Source organism: Myotis myotis, unplaced genomic scaffold (genome assembly GCF_014108235.1).
Source record: "Myotis myotis isolate mMyoMyo1 unplaced genomic scaffold, mMyoMyo1.p scaffold_m19_p_2, whole genome shotgun sequence".
Classification (NCBI taxonomy): Eukaryota; Metazoa; Chordata; class Mammalia; order Chiroptera; family Vespertilionidae; genus Myotis; species Myotis myotis.
The window spans coordinates 151261224-151283277 of NW_023416324.1; the positions used below are offsets into that span (position 1 = coordinate 151261224).

The 22054-nt window shown below is 39.9% G+C and overlaps 1 protein-coding gene across 3 annotated transcripts in view; it reads left to right on the top strand.

The window, feature by feature from the left end:
* The first annotated feature begins 6750 nt into the window (after positions 1-6750).
* The window catches only part of GRAMD1C (GRAM domain containing 1C), an 84563-nt gene continuing 69259 nt past the window's right edge, over positions 6751-22054 (top strand). For all 3 annotated transcript variants that reach the window (XM_036350267.1, XM_036350270.1, XM_036350269.1), the window contains exons 1-2: positions 6751-6877; positions 9136-9285. In XM_036350267.1, the coding sequence (XP_036206160.1) occupies positions 6851-6877; positions 9136-9285 (177 nt within the window). In that variant the 5' untranslated portion in view covers positions 6751-6850. The remainder of the gene's footprint in view (positions 6878-9135; positions 9286-22054) is intronic.

A 22054-nucleotide genomic window follows, 5' to 3' on the forward strand; every position in this document is an offset into this window, starting at 1 on the left:
TTCCAGTGCAAAGTGTCTTCGGAACACCTAGGAAGAGTAAATATGAAATTAACCAGTATTACCCCCAATAAATTCAATACAAAAATATGCAATTGAAGTAAATGATGAGGTGTTAGGATAGAGTAAAAAAGATCACAAAGAAAAATATTACCTGTGTTTGACCCTGTTGGTGAACTGCCTGTAGTCCCTAACCTGTCCAGCTCATCCATCCTCCAGGTGAGTGTTGGATAAAAGAGCTCAGAGCAGCACATTCACACTGAAATGCCACAGCTGGCAATGCCTGGAAGGTTAGGCGCTGTGTCTGCCCCCACACCTGGCAGTGGTCACAAGACATTCTGAGAGTATCAATGACCAATCCTCCTGCCTCAGGATGAGACAGTCTGTAATGGCATTCATGCTGAGCTCCCGGTGGAATCAGGCTGAGGACAGACTTCAGCTGCCTCCACATCAGCATCTACTTCTCTCCTTCTTCCCTCACTCCCTTGTAAGTTTCACCAGAACTGCACTCCCTCAATAAGTCACTTGCACAGGAATCTCTTTCTCAGGCTCACCTTCGAGGGATCTGAACACATTACCATCCACTTCCTCCCTCTGTACCATTTTCTCTACCATAGAAACCCTCACTGTGTAGATATAACTACTCTTGATTTTTCCAGCCATGTTGAATAGGGTCAGACAAGCATCTTGTACGGAGAAGTTTTCACTAAAAGAAAGTCTTCAAATTGTAGCCTGCATTTTGAGAGAATTGAAAATTCAAGTCCACATGTGTTCTTCTATGCCTTTCTTTCGTCCTAGGATCCGAATCACATGTAGATGCTCTTTTCAGGGGCTGTACTTTTTAAAAATGCACTGTTGGGCGGTCCAGCGCAAGATACTCACTGACATTAGTATTCGCTTCTCTGTTTCCAACAAACATAGCTAATAAAAATATACTACAGATTTTACAATTTATATATACTTAGCATTGAGTTCTACTCACAATGAGCACAATTTCTATTCTTATCTTTAGAAGGCAGAATTAAAGCACTTACCCATGAATTACAACAGCTAAATTGTAAATGATCTCACTAGAGGTTTAAAAAAATACTCCTGTGGCCTGTTAGATTCAATAAAATAGATAAGTAGTATCTAAATATGTCTAATTTCCAGGAAGAGTATTACATAAGGAAAAACATTGTCTCAACATGTTCGATGATCTCTGAATTTAATTACACCATCTACAGTCTATTAGAAAACATTGGCTTATATCTTTGTAAAAGTCAAGGCATTTCTACTTAAAATAGCAATGCTCAAATTGTGAGGTTAAATTAAAGCAAAGGGGTGGGGAGGGGTCAAATTTGGGTATGTTTATTTATTTAACACCATAGGTTATAGTGCTACATTAGATAATATAAGGCATTCCATTTTAGAAATTGGCTCAGGGTGAATTTAAATAATTCACAGTTTAATGAAATGAAATCTAGAAACACAATACCTTTAGCAAGTGACATAAGCACTCTATCAACTTGCGCCTCTCTCTTTTTACCCCACCACCAGCTTCTGCTTCACATGGATCCTTAGCTTTTATGAGTCTATAGTTACTTTGTCCACTGGATCTCATCCTGCTCTCCCAAGAAATGTTACCCCTTTATCTTAGACCTCTTTTTCTCTTTCCAACATGGACCACTCTGTGTTTGAACTTGTGCCACTGCAGAAAATAAAACCACACCTGTGCAGACTAGTTTCAATTTCTATTTATTTTTATTTATTTATTTATTTTTTTAAAATATATTTTATTGATTTTTTACAGAGAAGAAGGGAGAGGGATAGAGAGTTAGAAACATCGATGAGAGAGATCGATCAGCTGCCTCCTGCACGCCCCCTACTGGGGATGTGCCCGCAACCAAGGTACATGCCCTCGACCGGAATCGAACCCGGGACCCCCCAGTCCGCAGGCCGACGCTCTATCCACTGAGCCAAACCGGTTCGGCCAATTTCTATTTATTATATTCAGAGTAAAATTGAGCATCTTTTTATGTTTTTTAAGAAAACATTTGTATTTCATTTTCTATGAACTTTCTGACACATACTTTACCAATTTTTTACTTGATTGTAGTTTTTCCATTAGAATTTCTAGGAGTTCTTTATATATTAGTGTGGTCTCACTTTAGATACAGGGTCATGAATCTCAGGAATTGCTGTTGCCCAGCAACCCTACTGTTTCTCTAATACATTCATCCTTTCATTTTCCCATGGTCCCAAGTAAGCATTTCATAATTTCTCTTTTCTCCTCAATCTTCCAACAACTTATCCTACATACTCACTTTCAGGCTGTATTCTATTTCACTAAGAAATATCAATGCCCTTCAGCCAAGACCACCGGCAACACACCTGTAGTTGAACAACATTGGGTTTGTTGCGTCATTGCAATGAGGGTGAAAGCACACCAAAGAGAATCATGCAGACACCTCAGTTAAAGGGTGTTAAAAAGGATTTACTATAGGATTTGGGTTTGTGTTAGCTAATTTGGGGGGAGGATTCTAGAAGTGGGGCTTTCTTCTGGATTATATGTTGTCAAAAAGTTGCAGTAATTCTATGATTGGGTGTGTTAATAAATTCATCTTATTTAAAAGGTGGGAGGAGCTAAGTGATGCTAACGTTGTGATTGGGGAAGAAAAGAAGTCAAGCATATTAGCCAGCATAGTGGGGGGTGGGGGAGGGAGAAGGGAGGGATATGTGGTCACTTTTATGCTTTGAACTATGTCCACATTTTTGTCTCTGTTTAGACATGATTATGGAATAGCCTTGATTTTTGTCTGGCTCTATCAAGTGGTGGTTTTTTCTGTTTTAACATTGGTGTTGCGTGAAATTTTGTATGTTTGACAGAACACCATGGTCTGGCTGTCAAGGTCTGCTTTGAAGCAATCAGAAGAGAACTTCCACAGACTCACCTCACCACATCCATTCAAGTACATGCACTAGTGCCCATATTTTGTTTCTTGATACTAAGGATGAACAATCCATGCTCCTTTCCGAGGCCAGCCTATCCAATTGCATATGACATCCTACCCCTTTTCCTATTCAAGCTCTTCACTCCTCTCTCTCCTGTATCAGTAATTTTACCTCTCATGAGTACTCCCATGAGTATTCAAACATGCTATTGTTGTGCCCATCTTAAAACACACACAAATTTTTTAAAACAAAGCGAAACAGAGGACAAATGACTCCGCCTGCATCTTAAGCGTCTCCCTTTTCTACCCCCTCCCTGTCCCCACATTATCTTTACCTTCCTCTCTACTAATTTCCAAGGGCCCTTTTGCCTCTGTAACTCATTTCCCGAACCCGTTTCCTCTAAGACTCACTTCTACCTCTGTGACTTCGTAAATAAACTTTCTCTTATAAAACCACAACGACAAAAACAACAAAGCAAAGCAACTAGTCCTGTTTTGATTCTACTTTCCCCTCTAGCTACGGTCCTATTTAACTTCCTCATTTAGAGCAAAACTTAATTGTTTCTATATGCTGCCTTATACTCCTTCTCCTTTCTCTTGAATCTATTCTCTATTGAAATTGTTATGTCCAGTTCATTAATGACACCCAGATTGCTAAATGCAGAGTAACACAGAACCGTTCTCAGTTCTCATCTTACTTGATCTATTAGCATCTTTGATTTTCCAGCCTCCTTGAAATCCTCTCTCTGGCTTTAGGGTAAAGTCCTCTATCTCATTGACCATTCCTTCTCAGAGTCTTTGCTGTTTCCTTTTCATGTCCTCACCTTCTATATCTTGGAGTGTTCCTGGGACAAGTCATTGGATGTTTTTACTACCAACCTTTAGTCACCTGGTGACCTCACCCATTTTCATAGCTTTAAAAACCATTGTTATTATGATCATTCCCAAATTTACAATCTCTGATTTTCAGGCTTATATATATACAAGTTCCCACTCCACATTTCCTCTCAGACATCTAATTGGCATCTCAAACTTAACATATTTAAAACTCATAGCTCTCCTAATTGTCCTTCTCTGAGGCATTCTTATCCCAGTAAATGGCTGATCTATCCTTTCAATTGTCCAAGCCAATAGCTGTAGAGTTGTCCTTAACTTTACTCTCTCATACTGCACAACCAATCCATCAGGAAATCACTTTTATTCTTCTTTCAAAATATTGTACATGCAGAATCTGACCACTTCTCACCACTACTGTTACTACCACACCGGTCCAAATCATCACCTCGTCTATGAGTTATTGCAGTAGGCTTTGAACTGGTCTCTTAGATTGTATTATTTCCCCTTTATAAGCCCTGCTTCTAGCATTTGTGGAGCGTGGGCCAAGAATACAAATGGATGCCCATGTTTGCATACATTTTTAAAAATTATAAATAACAAATTCAAACATCTTCTACTTTCCTATCTTGGCAAATATACCTCTTCAAAGACCTGAGAGACCAGTATAAATTTAGAATTCATGGGCTTCTCAGAGTTCTGTGTCAGGAAGTAAGTGATGTAGAGAGAACTTCCCTGACCACCAGCCTGCAACCTGCTCTTCTTCTATTCCCAGCTCTGGTTCCACTCCCCACCGCAAGGAGCACTGTGTTCATGTATGTGGACACCCCAGTCTACAGGTCCAAGCTCCGTCCTCACCCATTACAAACAGCCACCTGTTGGGAACTCCACAGCCTGAGCATGTGCACACCAGTGATGTTATCCACTCATGGAAGAACAAACCCGTGGAGGAGGACTTTGAAGTTCCTGGAAGTGGATTTGGGACAGGTTGGGCAAGGAATTCCAGGGTTCTCACTATTTGGAGTGTGATCTTGAAAGGGAGGTTGTGGCCAGAGGAGGCCCAGAATAGAGCCCTCTAAAATAGTTCAAGGCAGGATCTTTCTTATCTGGATGTTAGGTAAACTCCCTTTTACTGTCTGTAAGGGGAAAGGACACCCCTCTGTCTACAAGCTCCTTATCCCAGTAGAGGTGGCACTCGGAGGGGTTTTAGAACCTGAGCAGAGTGAAGAGAGTGTAGAATGGGGGGACTGCGATGGCTGGGCAAGGGTGTTAAGGTGGGGTGGATGAGGAGGGAGCCTGTGCAGGGGGCAGAGTTTAACACTGCACACTGAAGAAGATAGGGCAGCTAATTGTAACGAGATTTGGGACTAAATTCTCTTGCTATAAAGGACATTATTGGGACAATTGGTGGAGCTTTAATGGGGTGTGATAATTAGAAGGTAGTGATATAATGTTAATTTCCCAGTTTTGTTGGTCATATGATTTTGAATATGTTTTAACTTATTTATATATTAGGAGAATGTCTTTGTATGTAGGAAATATTCACTAAGGTATTCAGAATTGATAGGGATGATGTTGATAATTTGCTTTCAAATGGTTCAGGGGAAAGATTGTTGTAACATATTTGCAATTTTTCTGTAAGTTTGAATTTGCTTCAAATTTAAAAATTTTCCTTTGAAATACTTTAAAAATACTTTACATAATGACCACATTCAACTTGAAGCATTGAAAAGATACTGGCAATATCCAACTCCTTCAGTCCAAAGTAGAATTCTTGGTGTGGCTTCCAGTTCAAAGAATAGGTAGTCATTTTCTTCAGGCTATTCTTATACATGATAGTGAAGAAAAGCGCAGCTTGTGCTAAGTTTTGCAGGACAAGACCCTATCCTTTCTTGAATATATTATTAGGTAATTTGTCCTTTAGCATGCAATATATATTATAAAAATATACTCCATATCCGACTTTCTGTGGAACTGGATTTGACTTTCTCCCTCCCCATCAAACAAACAACAACAACAAAAAAAAAAAATAGAAAAAGAATCATTGAACAGTGAGTGGTATACCCTCTATATAAATGCAATAATTGTTAATATTTTGTTATCTATCTATCTATCTATCATCTATCTATCTATCTATCTATCTATCTATCTATCTATCTATCTATCTTAGTCTATTCAGGCTGCTATACCAAAAATACCATAGACTGGGTGGTGTCAAACTTTATTTCTCAGGATTCTGGAGTCTGGAAGTCTGAGATGAAGACACCAGCAGATTCAGTGTCTGGTGAGAGCCCACGTGCTATTGGTAGAATGCATCCCTATTTCCTCACAGGGAGAAAGGGGATTAGGTGTCAACATATGAATTTCCGTGTGTGTGTGTGTGTGTGTGTGTGTGTGTGTGTATGTGTTTGCCCGCGCCCCATAAATATTCAGTTTATGGCATTTATCTTTGTTGAAGCATTTGAAATCAAGTTGCAGACATTCGTAACACTTCATTCCTAAACACTTGAGCACAAATTTTCTAATAATAAAAATATTTTCCAACATAACCGCAAAGTATTAATTATTCATAGATGAATATCAATAAATGTATCTACAAATAATTAATTATTTCAACAAACTAATATACAGCTCATATTCAATCTTCCTCAGTTGTTCTAGAATGTTTTTCATAGCTGCATTTTTGGAAGCCAGGATTTGTAATACTCAAGTCGGTAACTCCAATCCCTTACTTGGAGGAACAAAACTTGGTCATGCAATTCACTTTTGTGCACATTGGAGCGGGGTATGTCTTGGAGGTACGGGAGTTTGAGGTTGGTAGGTAGGGAGGACCAGGCTCCTCCGGATCCGGATCCCTGGTACAGACTGACTTCCAGGCTAACAAATCAACATTCCATCTTCAGGGACTGGCCGGAGGCAGGCGTCCTCTTCTGCCGCCAGAGGGCGCGCAGCGCAGGCAGGACCCGCGGTGGCCGGGAGACGGGCCGGCGGGGCGGGGCGCAGGGGGGCGCGGGGCGCACGGTTGGCGCCCCCTCCCCGCGCGGGGCGCGTGCGCGGTTCCGCGGCCGGCGGCAGAGGGAGCCGCGATGGAGGGTCCTCCGAGTGTCCGCCCGGTAAGTGGCTCCTCGCAGGGTCGGTTCCCAAAAGGCGGCTTACCAGCCTCCTTTGCGTTGGCTGTTGGAACCCGCTCACATTATGATAATTAGTTCCTGCCTCCCCTTTTCTTGGTGCTTTTTGGAGAAACGGGGAAAGTTGTTACCAAGGAGAAGGTTTCCTGTGCTTCCTGCGAGCCTGTCCCCTCCGGGTCACGGTGGAAGGTCTGCTTCTCTGTGGGCGCGGAGTGCAGGAATTTGGCCTGAACTGCCCCATCCAGATGTCTAGCCTCAGGCCCCCTGCACTCCGGCTCCATTGTCGCGGTTCTGACCCGATGTCACATTGACCCAGCCTCATCCCCTTCCCTTAACTATCAGCTCCAGATAAGGGGCTCAGACTAGAGAGTTGAAATCACTGTGCTGCCAACCACGTTTTTGCTTTCATCTAGTTTTGTTTAGCATCTTCTTTGGTAAATGGAAGAACTTGTGGATTAATTTTAAGAGTGAAAGCCTGCTTTTGTTGCAGGAGTACCTGTATTTCTGAACACTATCCTCACCCTGGGAAGGAAGATGAAGGTCCCATTGAATACCTTGTTCAAAATCCCAATGAAGTGTGTTTTGAGAAATTAAATGAGTAATGCTTGGAACTCTGATGGGAATAAGGAGTGTCTTGGCAAGGACTATTATTATGGCTTTAGTATATGTTGAGACATGTGTGGCCTTAATTTATATTCTGAGTATCTGGGAAGCAAGAGAGTTCCAGAGTTCTTTACCCCAAAGGGCACAACTCTTAGGCAGTGGCCCAAGCGTCGGTAAAAATGTGCAGATGGCTCCGATTGTTGACTGGAGCATTCACTGTTAAGACGACTGTGGCAAGTTCAGCCAGTTCTGATCCTTGGGTCCTTTCCTTTGTCAGGAACATCCTGGGCAGGATTTAGGAGTAGGTCTCTAGGGAGCCTCATCATGTGCAATGGTGGTGATGCTGTCCACCTAACAGCAAGTTTGTCCATCAAACTTCCAATGGGTATTTGAAGAACTCAAACTCCTATTGCTGTTCACTCAGTCGTACCCAAGTTGCTACCCAGGTGTTCAAAGGGTTTTGAAGAGAGGTGACCTCTTCCAATACCATGACATCTGATAAAGGAGTGCGGGCAGGGAGGCCATGTTCCTGCAGGCGTGATGTGCCAGAGGGCCCAGACTTGGCTCTATTCTACAGAAAGGAATTCTTGGTGGCTGTGCTGAGCTTGCAAGGTGTTTCTTCTAGGACCCAAGGCATAACTGGCAGCTGGGGATGGAGAGTCACAGGTTCCCTTTGGCAGAGAGTCCAGTATGCTGGCAGTAATTGCTGCTCTAATGGCATAGAGTATGGGGATAGTTTCTCGCATCAGAAGGCTGTGGACAACTTAAGGACGTTATGGTTACTTGTCGAGCTTAAGAACCCCAAGGTTAAGTTGAGTTTGATTTAACCCTTTGCTGTGCCACACAGGTGCCATGGGAGCTTTTTCCTGTAACCCTGAGGATTTTTGTTAAACAGAGACCTGGGTGGCAGCAGCAGCAGAGGTATTTTAAGAGCTGTGTGCGCTTATAATGGCTGTGCCCCCTCCCCCTCCACACCTCCTCTTTCTCTCTTCTCTCTTCATAATGACTGCTCTTTCATGAGTGACCCACCTGACAGGCCCATATCTTGCATAGGTTATAACCTTTCCCCTGAGTGCTCTATAGGTTGGGGGCCAATGCCTGGTTGAGACATCTGATCCATTTATTTTAACTCAATCTTTTGAGTAAACCAGAATTAATTTACCAGTTTTCTTATCAGTGGACAGTAAGTTATTTGCACTTTTTTAGTATTACAAACATCGTTGACTCCATGCGCACATTAAATTGCTGGGTTATACCCATTTTAGTCTCTACTAAGCATCAAACATTATTCTCCCAAGAGGTTGGACCAATTGTCATTCCCATTATTATTGTTCCTATTATTTTTTACTGTTTAACTCTTCCTCTAGTTGACTGAAGTGCTGGAGACTAAGGACCTTGTTTTATACACTTTTGAATCCCTAGTGCCAACTAAACTACCTAGCAAATAGTAGTAGTTGGAAAATATTTGTTGTACATGTAAGTGTATGAACTATGGAAGCAAAACATACTAATTGCTGTTTTTCAAAAGCTTAAATATTATCCTTTTCAAGTTAATTGACATATTTTGAACATTACCTCTTTTCTTTTTAAAATGGACATTTCTCAATGAATAATTTAAATTGATTGATACTTATTTCCAGGTAATAAATGAAGGAGAGTCAAACATTGCCACCGAGTCACCGGAAGAATTAGAGGAAAATCCTAGTCCAGTTGCGGATGAGAATAATACAGTGTCAGCTAAAAAACCGGGGCCACATGGGCATAACTGGAGTGGTGACTGGAGCTTTTGGGTAATATTTTTTTCTTCTATCTTCATTTTAATCTTAAATGCAAAATTTTATAAGTTTGCAGCAATTCGTATATTATTTATAGTATTTTTTATTCGCTTCTAGATTTTAGATATTTGTTTTAGCCTTTGAATCCCAAAACCATTTCCGAGTATGCCCTCCTTTGGCCACTAGAATGCACTGTTGTCTGGTTTGATGGAGTGGAATTATCTGCTTCAGTTTTCTTGGGAGAAAACTACACCACAGAATTGGATCCCACTCACTGTATTGGCAAGAGTCTAACATTATATAGAAATCGTATTTCTAAATGTTACTGAGAAGCCAGCTATTTTACATCATTTTAATTTAAATAATTAGTTCCTGTACCCTGAAGGAAATGTAACTATGTTTGACCTGCAGTGTATAATGATTTTGAGGTTGGTTTTAAGGTTTCGTAGCCTGTCTGCACTGTGATCACTTGGTTGCATAACCTGGATCTGCTTCAGGTTTCCCCACTGTAAACTGAGACTGCGGCTCCTTGATTAGGTGCACAGAGTCTTTTGGTAAGAACATTTCTGTTACCATATGAATGCTAGCATTTATTATATTAAAGGGCGCATTCTAAATCTAACAATTCCTGTGAGAATTATGAGTCATTTGGTAGACTAATGCAGCAATAAGTGAATTTTACATAAGAGTATAAGGTATATATAGTTCCAATATTAATTTATTAGGAAGCTGATATCTTGAGGATTAGGTATATGTACGTGATAGCAGAATTTCTAATAATTTTAGAGTAGACCAAAAAAAGACATATTGTTAACAAGTTATAAGGATTAGTACAAGTACCATCATTCTGTTCATAATTAGCAGCCCCGTTATTGAATGTTATCGAATCTTCAGGTTAATAACAGGTTCTTACTTCCTATTAAGAAGGAAAATATTTTATTGCTAAGAAATATATCAAAATTACCACATACCCTAAAAATTATATCATCTACATTTGATTATATTATTTTTGGACACATTTAGAGAAAGTTTATGACTGTTGTGCTTTGACCCTTCTGCACTCTGCTTTTTATATTATAGATTGGGAACCTTCATAGTTCCAAGGGCTATGTATAGGGCTAAAGAATTACTGTGGTTACTCTTTGCAGATTTGATGCAAGAAAAAAGGATAAAGTAAGAAAAGGAAAAGGCAGGGAATAAGGATTTAGAGAGAGAGGGTGCGGGGGAAAGAGGTATGTAGCTTTTCACCGAAAAGTGGAGAATGTGGAGCTGGAAGATTTGGCATCACATGTCAGTTGATTAAACATGCAGAATCCTGGGCCCAACCTCAGACCTACTGAGTCAGAATCTTCATTTTCACAAGATTTCCAAGGGATTTGTATGCACATTCAAGTTTGAGAAGCACTGCTTTAGAATGTTGAAGGTTTATTTTGCTCAGTTTTAGTTTTCTTTGATGATGGCAAGCACTTTATTTTGAGCAATTTTAAAAAAATATATATTTTTTTTATTGATTTCAGAGAGGAAGGAAGGGGGGGAGAGAGATAGAAACATTAAAGATGAGAGAGAATCATTGATCAACTGTCTCCTGCACATCCCCTCCTGGGGATCGAGCCTGCAACATGGGCATGTGCCCTGACCTGGAATCGAACCCTGACCTCCTGGTTCATAGGTTGTTGCTCAGCCACTGAGCCACACCAGCCAGGCTTGAGGAATTTTTATATGGATTCACATGAAATAGACTTAAAGACAAATACAACATCTCAGAAGTTTTACTGACTTTTCCAGAAGTCACTTACACAGAAACCAGAACTATCAGAACTCAGAAGCAAACAAAAATAAAAAAGAACCTGGATAGCTAAATCCAAGCTCATGGTGGTATATATTGCGAGAGGAGAATTCCTCAAGTCTTCATTTGGAATTTCTTTAATATATTTTTGACATATTTTTATACACCTAGTAAATAAGTTGGTCCCTTTTTTTTTAGTTGAATAGAACGTTGGAAATAAGGGAATTGCTTTGGGATAATACATAGACACTAGCAAGAAATGACAGCAGAAGCTCAAAAGCTGTAGCAGCCTTAGCCTCTTAACGTGGAGGACAGAGGTCTGTGTAGACGAGTGGCTCTAATGTAGTACAACTATAACGCTAAAAATGATGGTTAAGAAGTCTGCAAAATAATGCACTTCTCTGCCACTTTATTTTTTTTTCTCCTCTATAATTTTAAATCCATCTACCTCTACCACTAACTACAATAAAAACCTCTGAGCATGCTCAACAGGAAGATGCTACATGGCAACACCTTTCCTTAAGACGGTCCCAGTGATTAAAAGGTTGAAAAGTGCTGAATAAGAACACTTTCATTTGTAATATTGGAAAATGTATTTTCATGATTCCTCATAATTAAAAAATTGTGAAAACTTAAAAGGATACAAGAAAGTGAACCAAAGTTTATTAAAGTTCTGTTTTGTTTTGTTTTTTGCAGAGGTTGACATCTTTTAGACCCTGCCCATTTAACCTTGTGCTACTTAACAGATTGGCTACTGTCGTTATGACAGTAGGACTTTCATTTAAAGGAATATGATTAACTTTTCATAGCAATTGATAGTGAGCCCCCTAGCTGCAGATTTTCTATTTCAGTCCTGTAATATAAAGATAGGAATATCTCCCTAAACGGTTTGGCTCAGTGGACTCAAGGGCCCCGGGTTCGGTTCCGGTCGGGGGCATGTGCCTTGGTTGCGGGCACATCCCCAGTGGGGAGTGTGCAGGAGGTGGCTGATCGATGTTTCTCTCTTGTCGATGTTTCTAACTCTCTATCTCCCTCCCTTCCTCTCTGTAAAAAATCAATAAAATATATTTTAAAAAAGATAGGAATATTAATTGTTATATTTGTTTTCTTTTTTATTTAAAAATGAACATATTTAATTCTAATGTGTGGGAAGTGAGTTTCATTATGAATTTTTAAATCCTAATGTCACAATAAAAATTTTGTGAAATGAAGAAATGAGATTTAAAATGAAGTAATGGCAAATAAATATTCATGCTTTTGCCCTTTAACTGTTAGTAAAAATACATGGCAAAAGAAAGACAAAAAACCTCCAAACCAAACTTTTGTTTTCCCAATTAAAATAATGGTATATTCCTGGTGGATTAAGGTCCCAGAGGAAAAGCTTACAGAGATCTGTGGCAGATACATTTGTTTAGTGTAACTTCTCTTAGTAACTTCTCTAGCAACTGTTGGGAGGAGAAAAAGCCTTTGAGATTTTCTGTTGTGTATGTTTAAAAGACGACATACTTAGCTATGTATTTCATAAAAGTAAAATGCTTTGGGTCAGGTACTTATATTAAACATTCATTTATACCTACAGGCCCTGGTTGTGGCCAGGCTTAGGGACCCTTCCTGAGGGGCCCCGGATTGCTGCCAGCTGGGTGGCCTAGGCCTCCCTCTGTGGGGCGGTCGTGGGGCAATGGCCGGGCCCCCCAACCAATCACATCACACCCGCCTTGGCTGGCCTGGCACCAGTGCGTGTCATAGCATGGTCGTCTGGAAGGTCGTCCGGATGGTGGTTCTGCTGTCCGGTTGTTCAGTCGATTTGCATATTACACTTTTATTATTATAAAAGTGGGGATAAAACTTGCCACAAACCTGATTTAGAGGTACATCATGAGGATTAATTCATGTTGCACTGTTAAATTAAAATTAAAAAGTTACCCAAGAGGATTAATTAGTATGTTTGTAACATACTTTGGCAACTTTGGAGAAGATGCTTTCTTGAATCATATGTTGTCCTCCACAACATATCTTGAATTTATTCAACCTGAAAAGGATATTTCAGATTTTCGCTTTGGTAACTGATAAAAAAAAGAATAAACTCATTTTCCAATGTCTGTTTGATTAAAAGAAATGTTTTATCCAATTTAAATTTTTAATACAGGTAAAAATTGTTTGAAAGCCCAGGTATCTTTTGATACTTTCAGATTTAATTAAGAGGGAATAGCAACTAACATTTTTAGAATATGAAGACAGGACTATTTAATGTAAAAGCTCTTCTGCTCCTAAGTCCTTAGAAAAGCTGGATAAAATGTTATAAACATCTTCTTGAAATGCATGTCTGGGCTCATAAAACAGCAAGGGAAACACCTAAGGGCTAACAAAGAAGAAGGGACTGATTTCCGGAGATGTTAGCCCATAAGCTCAATGCTGAAGCAGCCCTGAGGAGTTTATTAGCCTCAGTGACCAAGCTTTAATGGCCACCTTGGGATTGGAGATGGTGCCTGGGACTTGTATGAATTGGAACTGAGAACTGTTTATAAAGCCACGACTCTTGAAGAGTTATACTCTCTGGAAAAGGTAGACTAGGAAAAAAAATCCTGTTACACATGCAGGTTGAAGACAAGGAAGCTTATCTGTTAAACTTGGGTTTAGGGTGGTGGGTGGTGGGAAATTTCCTCAGAGCACATAACCTGTAGTTCATCTCTCATGAAGTTTTGGGACTTGAATTTAACACTTTATGAGGAAGGAGAAGGAGATTAAATAAATAGCACATTAGACCCTCCAAAACTTCAGATAAATTACCAGATAAAGACTATAAAACAATCAGTTGATATTATCACAGACTTAATAGAAGGCATTAAAATATGATGCATGGATAAGACATTCTCAAAAATACTGGGCAGATTTGGAAAACAACCTAATACAACTTCTAGAAATGAATACTATGGTGTTGAAATAATAATTTAAAAATACACTGGACATGGGAAAAAGCAGCTAAAGAGAAAATCAGTAAATTGAAAGATATATATGAGGAAATGATTGTACCCTGAGAGATAAAGATGGAATATTTGAAAGAGAATGGTTTAAGATATAAGAAGAAAAGTAGAGAAGTTCATTATGAATCTAATAGGAGTTTCAGAGGTGAACATAGAGAATGAGCAAGAGGCAATATTCCAAGAGAGGATGCATGAAAGCTTTCTATTTTTGATGAAAGACTTTAGAATCAGGAAGTACAGTGAATCACAGGATTAATTAAAAGAATATATGAGCAGAGACATTGTAATAAAAGTGGCAAAGGTATGCCTTTTTCTTTTCTTTTTTAAAAAACTATATACATATAATCTTAGACACCATAATCAATATGAGCCAACACTATTTAAACATGATCCAGGCCACATTCAGACATTTACTCTTATTTAAAAATATTTAAATTAAATACAACCTGAAATGTGTTTTGTTACATACAAAAAAAAAAAATTATACAACTCAGAGTAACGTTTGTTTTAAATGATTATATTTACACTTAAACTAAATGGAAGGTGCGCAAGTTTTTTATCACCCCTTCCAGAAATTCTTTTTCTACCATCTCTTCTTTTTTGCCTGGATTTGGTGGAATAATGTTATTTATGTCGTTGATATTACTACAGATGCCCCCATTTTCCCCCTTTGCCTGCCCTGCACCCCTTTCCCTCTGGCCATCACCACACAGTTGTCTGTGTCTATGCAATATGCATATATGTTCTTTGGCTAATCCCTTCACCTTCTTTCATCCAGTCATCCCCCTGCACCCCCCTCTAATAGCTGCCAGTCTGTTCCATGTATCCATACTGCTCTTTCTATTTTGTTTGTCAGTTTATTTTGTTCATTAGATTCCCCATGTAAGTGAGATCATATGGTATTTGTCTTTCTCTGACTGGCTTATTTTGCTTAGCATTATAAATTCCAGGCCCATCCATGCTGTTGCATAGGGTAAGAGAGTCTTCTTTTTTATAGCTGCACTAGAGGCCCGTTGCAGGAAGATTCCTGCAAGAATAGGGCTTCCTTGGGCCTACTCCTGCAAGAATAGGGCTTCCTGAGACTGGAGTGAAGCAGAGAAGGGAGCGAAGCCCACCGAGGCGGGCTGCCTCGCTCCCTCCCTTCACTGCTTCGCCCTTGGCTCCCTCCCTTCTCTGCCACCTCGGCTCTGTCCCTTTGCCGCCACTTTGCTCCCTCCCTTCTCGGCTTCCTCGCTCCCTTCCTTCTCCGCTGCCTCACTTCCTCCAGTGTCCGCCGCTTCGCTCCCTCCCTTCTCTGCCGCTTCGCTCCCTCCCTTCCCTGCCACCTCGGCTCTCTCCCTTTGCCGCCACTTTGCTCCCTCCCTTCTCGGCTGCCTCGCTCCCTTTCTTCTCCGCTGCCTCACTTCCTCCAGTGTCCGCCGCTTCGCTCCCTCCCTTCTCTGCCGCTTCGCTCCCTCCCTTCCCTGCCGCCTCGGCTCCCTTTCTTCCCTGCCACCTCGGCTCCCTCCCGTGTCCTCTGCTTCGCCTCCCTCCCGTGTCTGCTGCCTCAGCTCTGCTCCCGTCTCTGCTACCTCCGATCCGTTCCCTTTTCCGCCTCTTGGCTCCCTTCTGCAGTGCTTGGCTTCCTTCTACACTGTCTTCAGTCTTCGCTGGGCATCTGTGTATGCAAATTAACCACCATCTTTGTTAGGTTAATTTGCATACTCTTCTGATTGGCTCTTGGGCATAGCGAAGGTACGGTCGATTAGCATCTTTGTCTTTTATTAGTGTAGTTAGTATTCCATTGTGTAAATGTACCACAGTTTTTTATCCACTCATCTACTGATAGGCACTTTAACTGTTTCCAGATCTTGGCTGTTGTAAATAACGCAGCTATGAACATAAGGGTGCATGTATTCTTTCTGATTGGTGTTTTGGGATTCTTAGGGTATATATCCAGAAGTAGGATCACTGGGTCAAAAGGAAGTTCCATTATTAATTTTTTGAAGAAACTCCATACTATTTTTCACAGTGGCTGCACCAGGCTGCATTCCCACCAGCAATGTACTAGGGTTTCCTTTTCTCCACTTCCTTGCCACCACTTGTTTGTTGACTTATTGATGGTAGCTATTCTAGCAGGTGTGAGGTAATATCTCATTGTCATTTTAATTTGCATCTCTCTGATGACTAGTGATGCTGAGCATTTTTTCATATGTCTATTGGCTATCTGTATGTCCTCTTTGGAGAAGTGTCTGTTCAGGTTCTTTGCCCGTTTTTTAATTGGATTGTTCGTCTTCCTGGTGTTGAGTTGTATAAGTTCTTTATATATTTTGGAAATTAACTGCTTATCATATATATCACTGGCAAATATGTTCTCCCATATAGGGGTCTCCTTTTCATGTTGTTAATGGTTTCTTTGGCTGTGCAGAAGCTTTTAGTTTGATGTACTCCCATTTGTTTATTTTTCCTTTGTTTCCCTTGCCGTAGGGGATGTATCTGTGAGATGTCTGAGATTTTACTGCCTATATTTTCTTCTAGGATTTTTATGGTTTCATGGCTTGCATTTAAGTCCTTTATCCATTTTGAGTTTATTCTTGTGTATGGTGTAAGTCGGTGGTCTGGTTTCATTTTTTTTTTTTTTTGGCATGTATCTATCCAATTTTCGTATAATGGAAATTTATATAAGTATGCTATCAATGTTCTATGTCATAAAGCAAGGCTCAAAACATACTAAGAATATTATTTTTACGCTTTCATTTTCTAACCCAAAAGGAATTGTTATAAGTCAATAATAAAAAAGTTAACACAAAAGCATATATTGGGAGATTTTCAAGACATACTTCAAAATTACACATGGATACAGAAGTGTTCTACTAAATTTTTTTTTTTTTTTTTTTTTTACAGGAATACTGATAATATTATAGTAACTTGAAACATAAACATATACTTTTGTGTTCAAATTGGTCAACATTGGCAATTTCATATGTCCACTGGTTATGCTTCTATGCATGCATACAATTCCTTTAGTTGATCTCTTACCCCCCTACCTCCTGCCCCGCAACCCTCCCCGGCCTTCCTGCTGCAGTTTGACAATCTGTTTGAGGCAGCTCTGCCTCTGTATCTATTATTGTTCAAAAGTTTATAATGGTATCTGTGAGATGTCTGAGATTTTACTGCCTATATTTTCTTCTAGGATTTTTATGGTTTCATGGCTTGCATTTAAGTCCTTTATCCATTTTGAGTTTATTCTTGTGTATGGTGTAAGTCGGTGGTCTGGTTTCATTTTTTTTTTTTTTTTTTTGGCATGTATCTATCCAATTTTCCCCAAATCATTTCTTGAAGAGACTATCTTTATTGTATGTTCTTGCCTCCTTTGTCAAATATTAATAGACCATAATGGTGTGAGTCGATTTCTGGGGTCTCTGTTTTGTTCCATTGTTCTCTATGCCTGTTCTTGTGATAGTACCAGGCTATTTTGACAGACAACATACTTTGTATGGTTTCAATCCTTTTAAATTAATTGAAACTTGTTTTGTGACCTAGCATATTATATATTTTGGAGAATGTTCTGTACTTGAAAAAAAGTACAGATTCCACACTGGTTGAATGAAGTGTTTTATAAGTGGCAAATATAGTTGGTGGATAATGTTTCTTCCCCTCCTCTCAGTTTTATTGACATACTAGAGGCCCAGTGCATGAAATTCATGCAAGGGTAGGGTCCCTAGGCCTGGCCGGTGATCAGGGCTGATCAGGTTCCTTGCCTCCCTGCCTCCCCACCTCCCCACCTCCTCCTTCCCTTGCTCCTTCAGAGCCCCACCACCATCGCCGCTGGTTGTCCGCCATGTTCTGCGTTGCCCCCTGGTGGTCAGTGCACATCACAGCAAGTGATCAAACTCCTGGTCTCACGGTTGAACTCCCGAGGGGACACTTTGCATATTAGCCTTTTATATATATAGATAATACAATTGACAAATAAACTTGTGAACTATTTAAAGTGTATGTTCTGAGGGTTTGATATGCACACACATTGTGAAAGAATACCTTCCACTTAGTTAATTAATACACCCATCGCTTTACATATTAATTCTATTTGGGACAATATTAAGTTCTTTCTTAGCAAATGTCAAGTTCAGTTACACAGTACAGTGTTATCAACTATAGTCATCATATCCTACATTAGTTCCTCAGAACTTATTAATGTTATAGATGAACTTTTGTGCCCTTTACCAATTTCTCATTATTTTTACTCCCAAGCCCCTGGCGACCACTTTCTACTCTGTTTCTATGGGTTTCTCTTTTTATTTAGGTTCCACAGTAAAGTAATACTACCTAGTGTTTGTCTTTCTTTGTGTGGCTTATTTTACTTAGTATAATGCCTTCTACATAGCTGTTGTAAATGGCTAGATACTGTTGTTAAAGTCTTCTATATCCTTGCTGGCTTTCTGTCCAGTCATTCTATCAGTTATTGAGAATGGCTTAATAGTATATCTAACTTATGTTGAATGGTCTGTTTTCCAATTGTGTTGTCAGTTTTTGCTTCCTAATTTTTGGGGCTTTGCTGTTTGTTATATATACATTTAAAATTGTTGTATCTTTCTCATATATTGATCTTTTAATTATTAAAAATATCTTAGTGTCTATTAATTTTTTTGTCTTTAAAGTCTATTTCAGCGTATAGTAATATAGTCACTCATATTCTCTTAGGGTTATTGTTTGTATGGTATATCTTTTTCCATTCTTTCACTTTTGTGTGTGTGTTTAAAATATATTTTTATTGATTTCAGAGAGGAAGGGAGAGGGAGAGAGAGCGATAGAAACATCAATGATGAGAAAGAATCATTGATCGGCTGCCTCCTGCATGTCCCCCACTGGGGATCGAGCCTGCAACCCAGGCATATGCCCTTGACTGGAATTGAACCTGTGATCCTTCAGTCCACAGGTCAACTCCCTATCCACTGAGCCATGCCGGCTAGAGCTTTTGATTTTTAAAAATAATTATTTGTTGTTGAAAGTATTATATATATCCCCATTTCCCCCCATTGGCCCCCTGCAGCCCATCCCTGCCCCTCCACTCCTTTTGGATTTAGGGTGTGTCTTTTGTAGACAGCATATAGTTGGGTTTATTTTTATCCAGTTTGTCAGTCTCTGTGTTTAGTCCATTTATATTTAATGTAGTTATAATATGGTTGTATTCGTGAGTAGCCATTTTGCTATTTGTTTTCTCAATGTTTCCTATCTTTTTTGTCTTCTTTTCCCCTTTTAATTCTCTCTTTATGTGCCAAATATTTTTTAGGATACCATTTAAAATTTTTTTTTAAATTTCAATTACAGTGTGCATTCAATATTATTTTATATTAGTTTCAGGTGTACAACATAATTTAGGATACCATTTTAATTCATTTTGATTAAAAATATAGCCCAGGCTGGTGTTGCTAAGTGGTTGGAGCGATGGCCCATGCACTGAAGGGTTGAGGGTTTGATTCCTGGTCAAAGGCTTATACCTGGGTTGCAGATTTGATCCCTGGCTCTGGTTGGGAGGCAACCAATTGATGTGTGTCTCTCACATTGCTATTTCTATGTCTATCTCTTCTGTCCAGTCATTCTATCAGTTATTGAGAATGGCTTAATAGTATATCTAACTTATGTTGAATGGTCTTTTTTTCCAATTGTGTTGTCAGTTTTTGCTTCCTAATTTTTGGGGCTTTGCTGTTTGTTATATATACATTTAAAATTGTTGTATCTCTTTCTCCCTCACCCTTCCTCTCTGAAATCAATAAAAACATATTATTAAAAAAAATTAAAAAATTTTTTTTTATTGCCTGGCCAGGGTGGCTCAGAGGTTGAGTGTTAACCTATGAACCAGGAGGTCACAGTTCAATTCCTGGTCGGGGCACATGCCTGGGTTCTGAGCTTGATTCCCAGTAGGGGCCATGCAGGATGCAGCCGGTCAATGATTCTCTCTCATCATTGATGTTGCTATCTCTCTCTCCTCTCCCTTTCTCTCTCAAATCAATAAAAATATATCTAAAAAATTTATTTGTAGAAATTATCTACTTGTTGAGTCATTGTTGCCATACTTTCCTTTAATTCTTTAAGCATGGTTCTCTTTAGTTCTTTGAATATATCTATACTAATAAAAAAGTAATATGCTAATAGACCAGACATCTTTTGGGCGACCTTCCGGATGTCCTTCTGGACAAAGCCACGTTGATGGGGCTGAGGCAGAGGCAGTTAGGGGTGATCAGGCCAGCAAGTGAGAGCAGTTAGGGGTATCAGGCCTGCAGGAGAGAAGTTAAGGGGATCAGACTGGCAGGGGAGAGCAGTTAGGGGGATCAGGCCGGCAGGGGAGTGCAGTTAAGGGGATCAGGCAGGCAGGCAGGCAGGCAGAGCTGGTTAGGGGCGATCAGGCAGGTGAGCAGTTAGGAGCCAGCAGTCCTGGATTGCGAGAGGGATGTCCAACTGCTGGTTTAGGCCCAATCCTGCATGCATCGGGCCTAAACCGGCAGGGTCCCGGATTGGAGAGGGTGCAGGCCGTACTGAGAGACACCCCCTCTCCCGTGCATGAATTTTGTGCACCAGGCCTCTACTTTATTTATTTATTTATTTATTTTTAAATATATTTTTTATTGATTAAGATATTACATATGTGTCCTTGTCCCCACGTTACCCTCTACCCCCCCCCCGCCCCCCCCCCCCCCCGCTCATGCCCTCACCCCTCCGTTGTCCATGTCCATTGATTAGGCCTATATGCTTGCATATAAGTCCTTTGGTTGATCTTTCCCCCTTACCCCCACCCTCCCCTACCTTCCCTCCAAGTCCCGACAGTCCATTCAATGCCTCTCCGTCTCTGGATCAGTCCTTGTTCATCAGCTTATGTTGTTCATTATATTCCACAAATGAGTGAGATCATGTGGTATTTATCCGCTCTCCAGTTCCATCCATGCTGTGGCAAATGGTAAGAGTTCCTTTTTCTTCTTCCTCTTCTTAAAGAATACCTTTCAGCATTTCATATAATGCTGGTTTGGTGGTGATGAACTCCTTTAGCTTTTTCTTATCCGTGAAGCTCTTTATCTGACCTTCTATTCTGAATGATAGCTTTGCTGGATAAAGTAATCTTGGTTGCAGGTTCTTGCTATTCATCACTTTGAATATTTCTTGCCACTCTCTTCTGGCCTGCATGGTTTCTGTTGAGAAATCAGCTGACAGTCGTATGGGTACTCCCTTGTAGGTAACTGACTGTCTTTCTCTTGCTGCTTTTAAGATTCTCTCTTTATCTTTTGCTCTTGGCATTTTAATTATGATGTGTCTTGGTGTGATCCTCCTTGGATTCCTTTTGTTTGGGGCTCTCTGCGCTTCCTGGACTTGTAAGTCCATTTCTTTGACCAGGTAGGGGAAGTTTTCTGTCATTATTTCTTCAAAAAGGTTTTCAATATCTTGCCCTCTCTCTCCTTCTGGTACCCCTATAATTCTGATGTTGGTACGCTTGAAGTTGTCCCAGAGGCTCCTTACACTATCTTCATATTTTTGGAATCTCTTTTCTTTTTTCTTTTTCGGTTGGGTATTTTTTGTTTCTTTGTATTTCAAATCTTTGACTTGATTCTTGGGATCCTCTTGTCTGCTGCTGGATCTCTGTAAATTATTCTTTATTTCAGTCAGTGTATGCTTAATTTCTAGTTGGTCCTTTTTCATGTCCTCCATGGTCTCACTATACTTATTGAGGGATTCATTAAATTTATCGGCGGTTTCCATAAAATTCTTGAAAAACCTTATAAACGTCAGGCCTCTACTTTATAATAACTGCTTTGATGTCTTTGTCTGCTAAATCTAGTATCTGGGGACCCTGAAAGAGCCAATTGCTTGCTTTTTTCTTTCCTTATTATGAACCACATTTTTCTGTTTTCTTTTGTATGTTTTATACTTTTTTTTATAATTGTACAATTTAGATAATATATTGTAGCAACTCTGGATTCTGACTGCATCCTCTCTGCCCCTAAAGCTTGTCATTGCTGATTTTTGTTTAATAACTTACCTATTATAA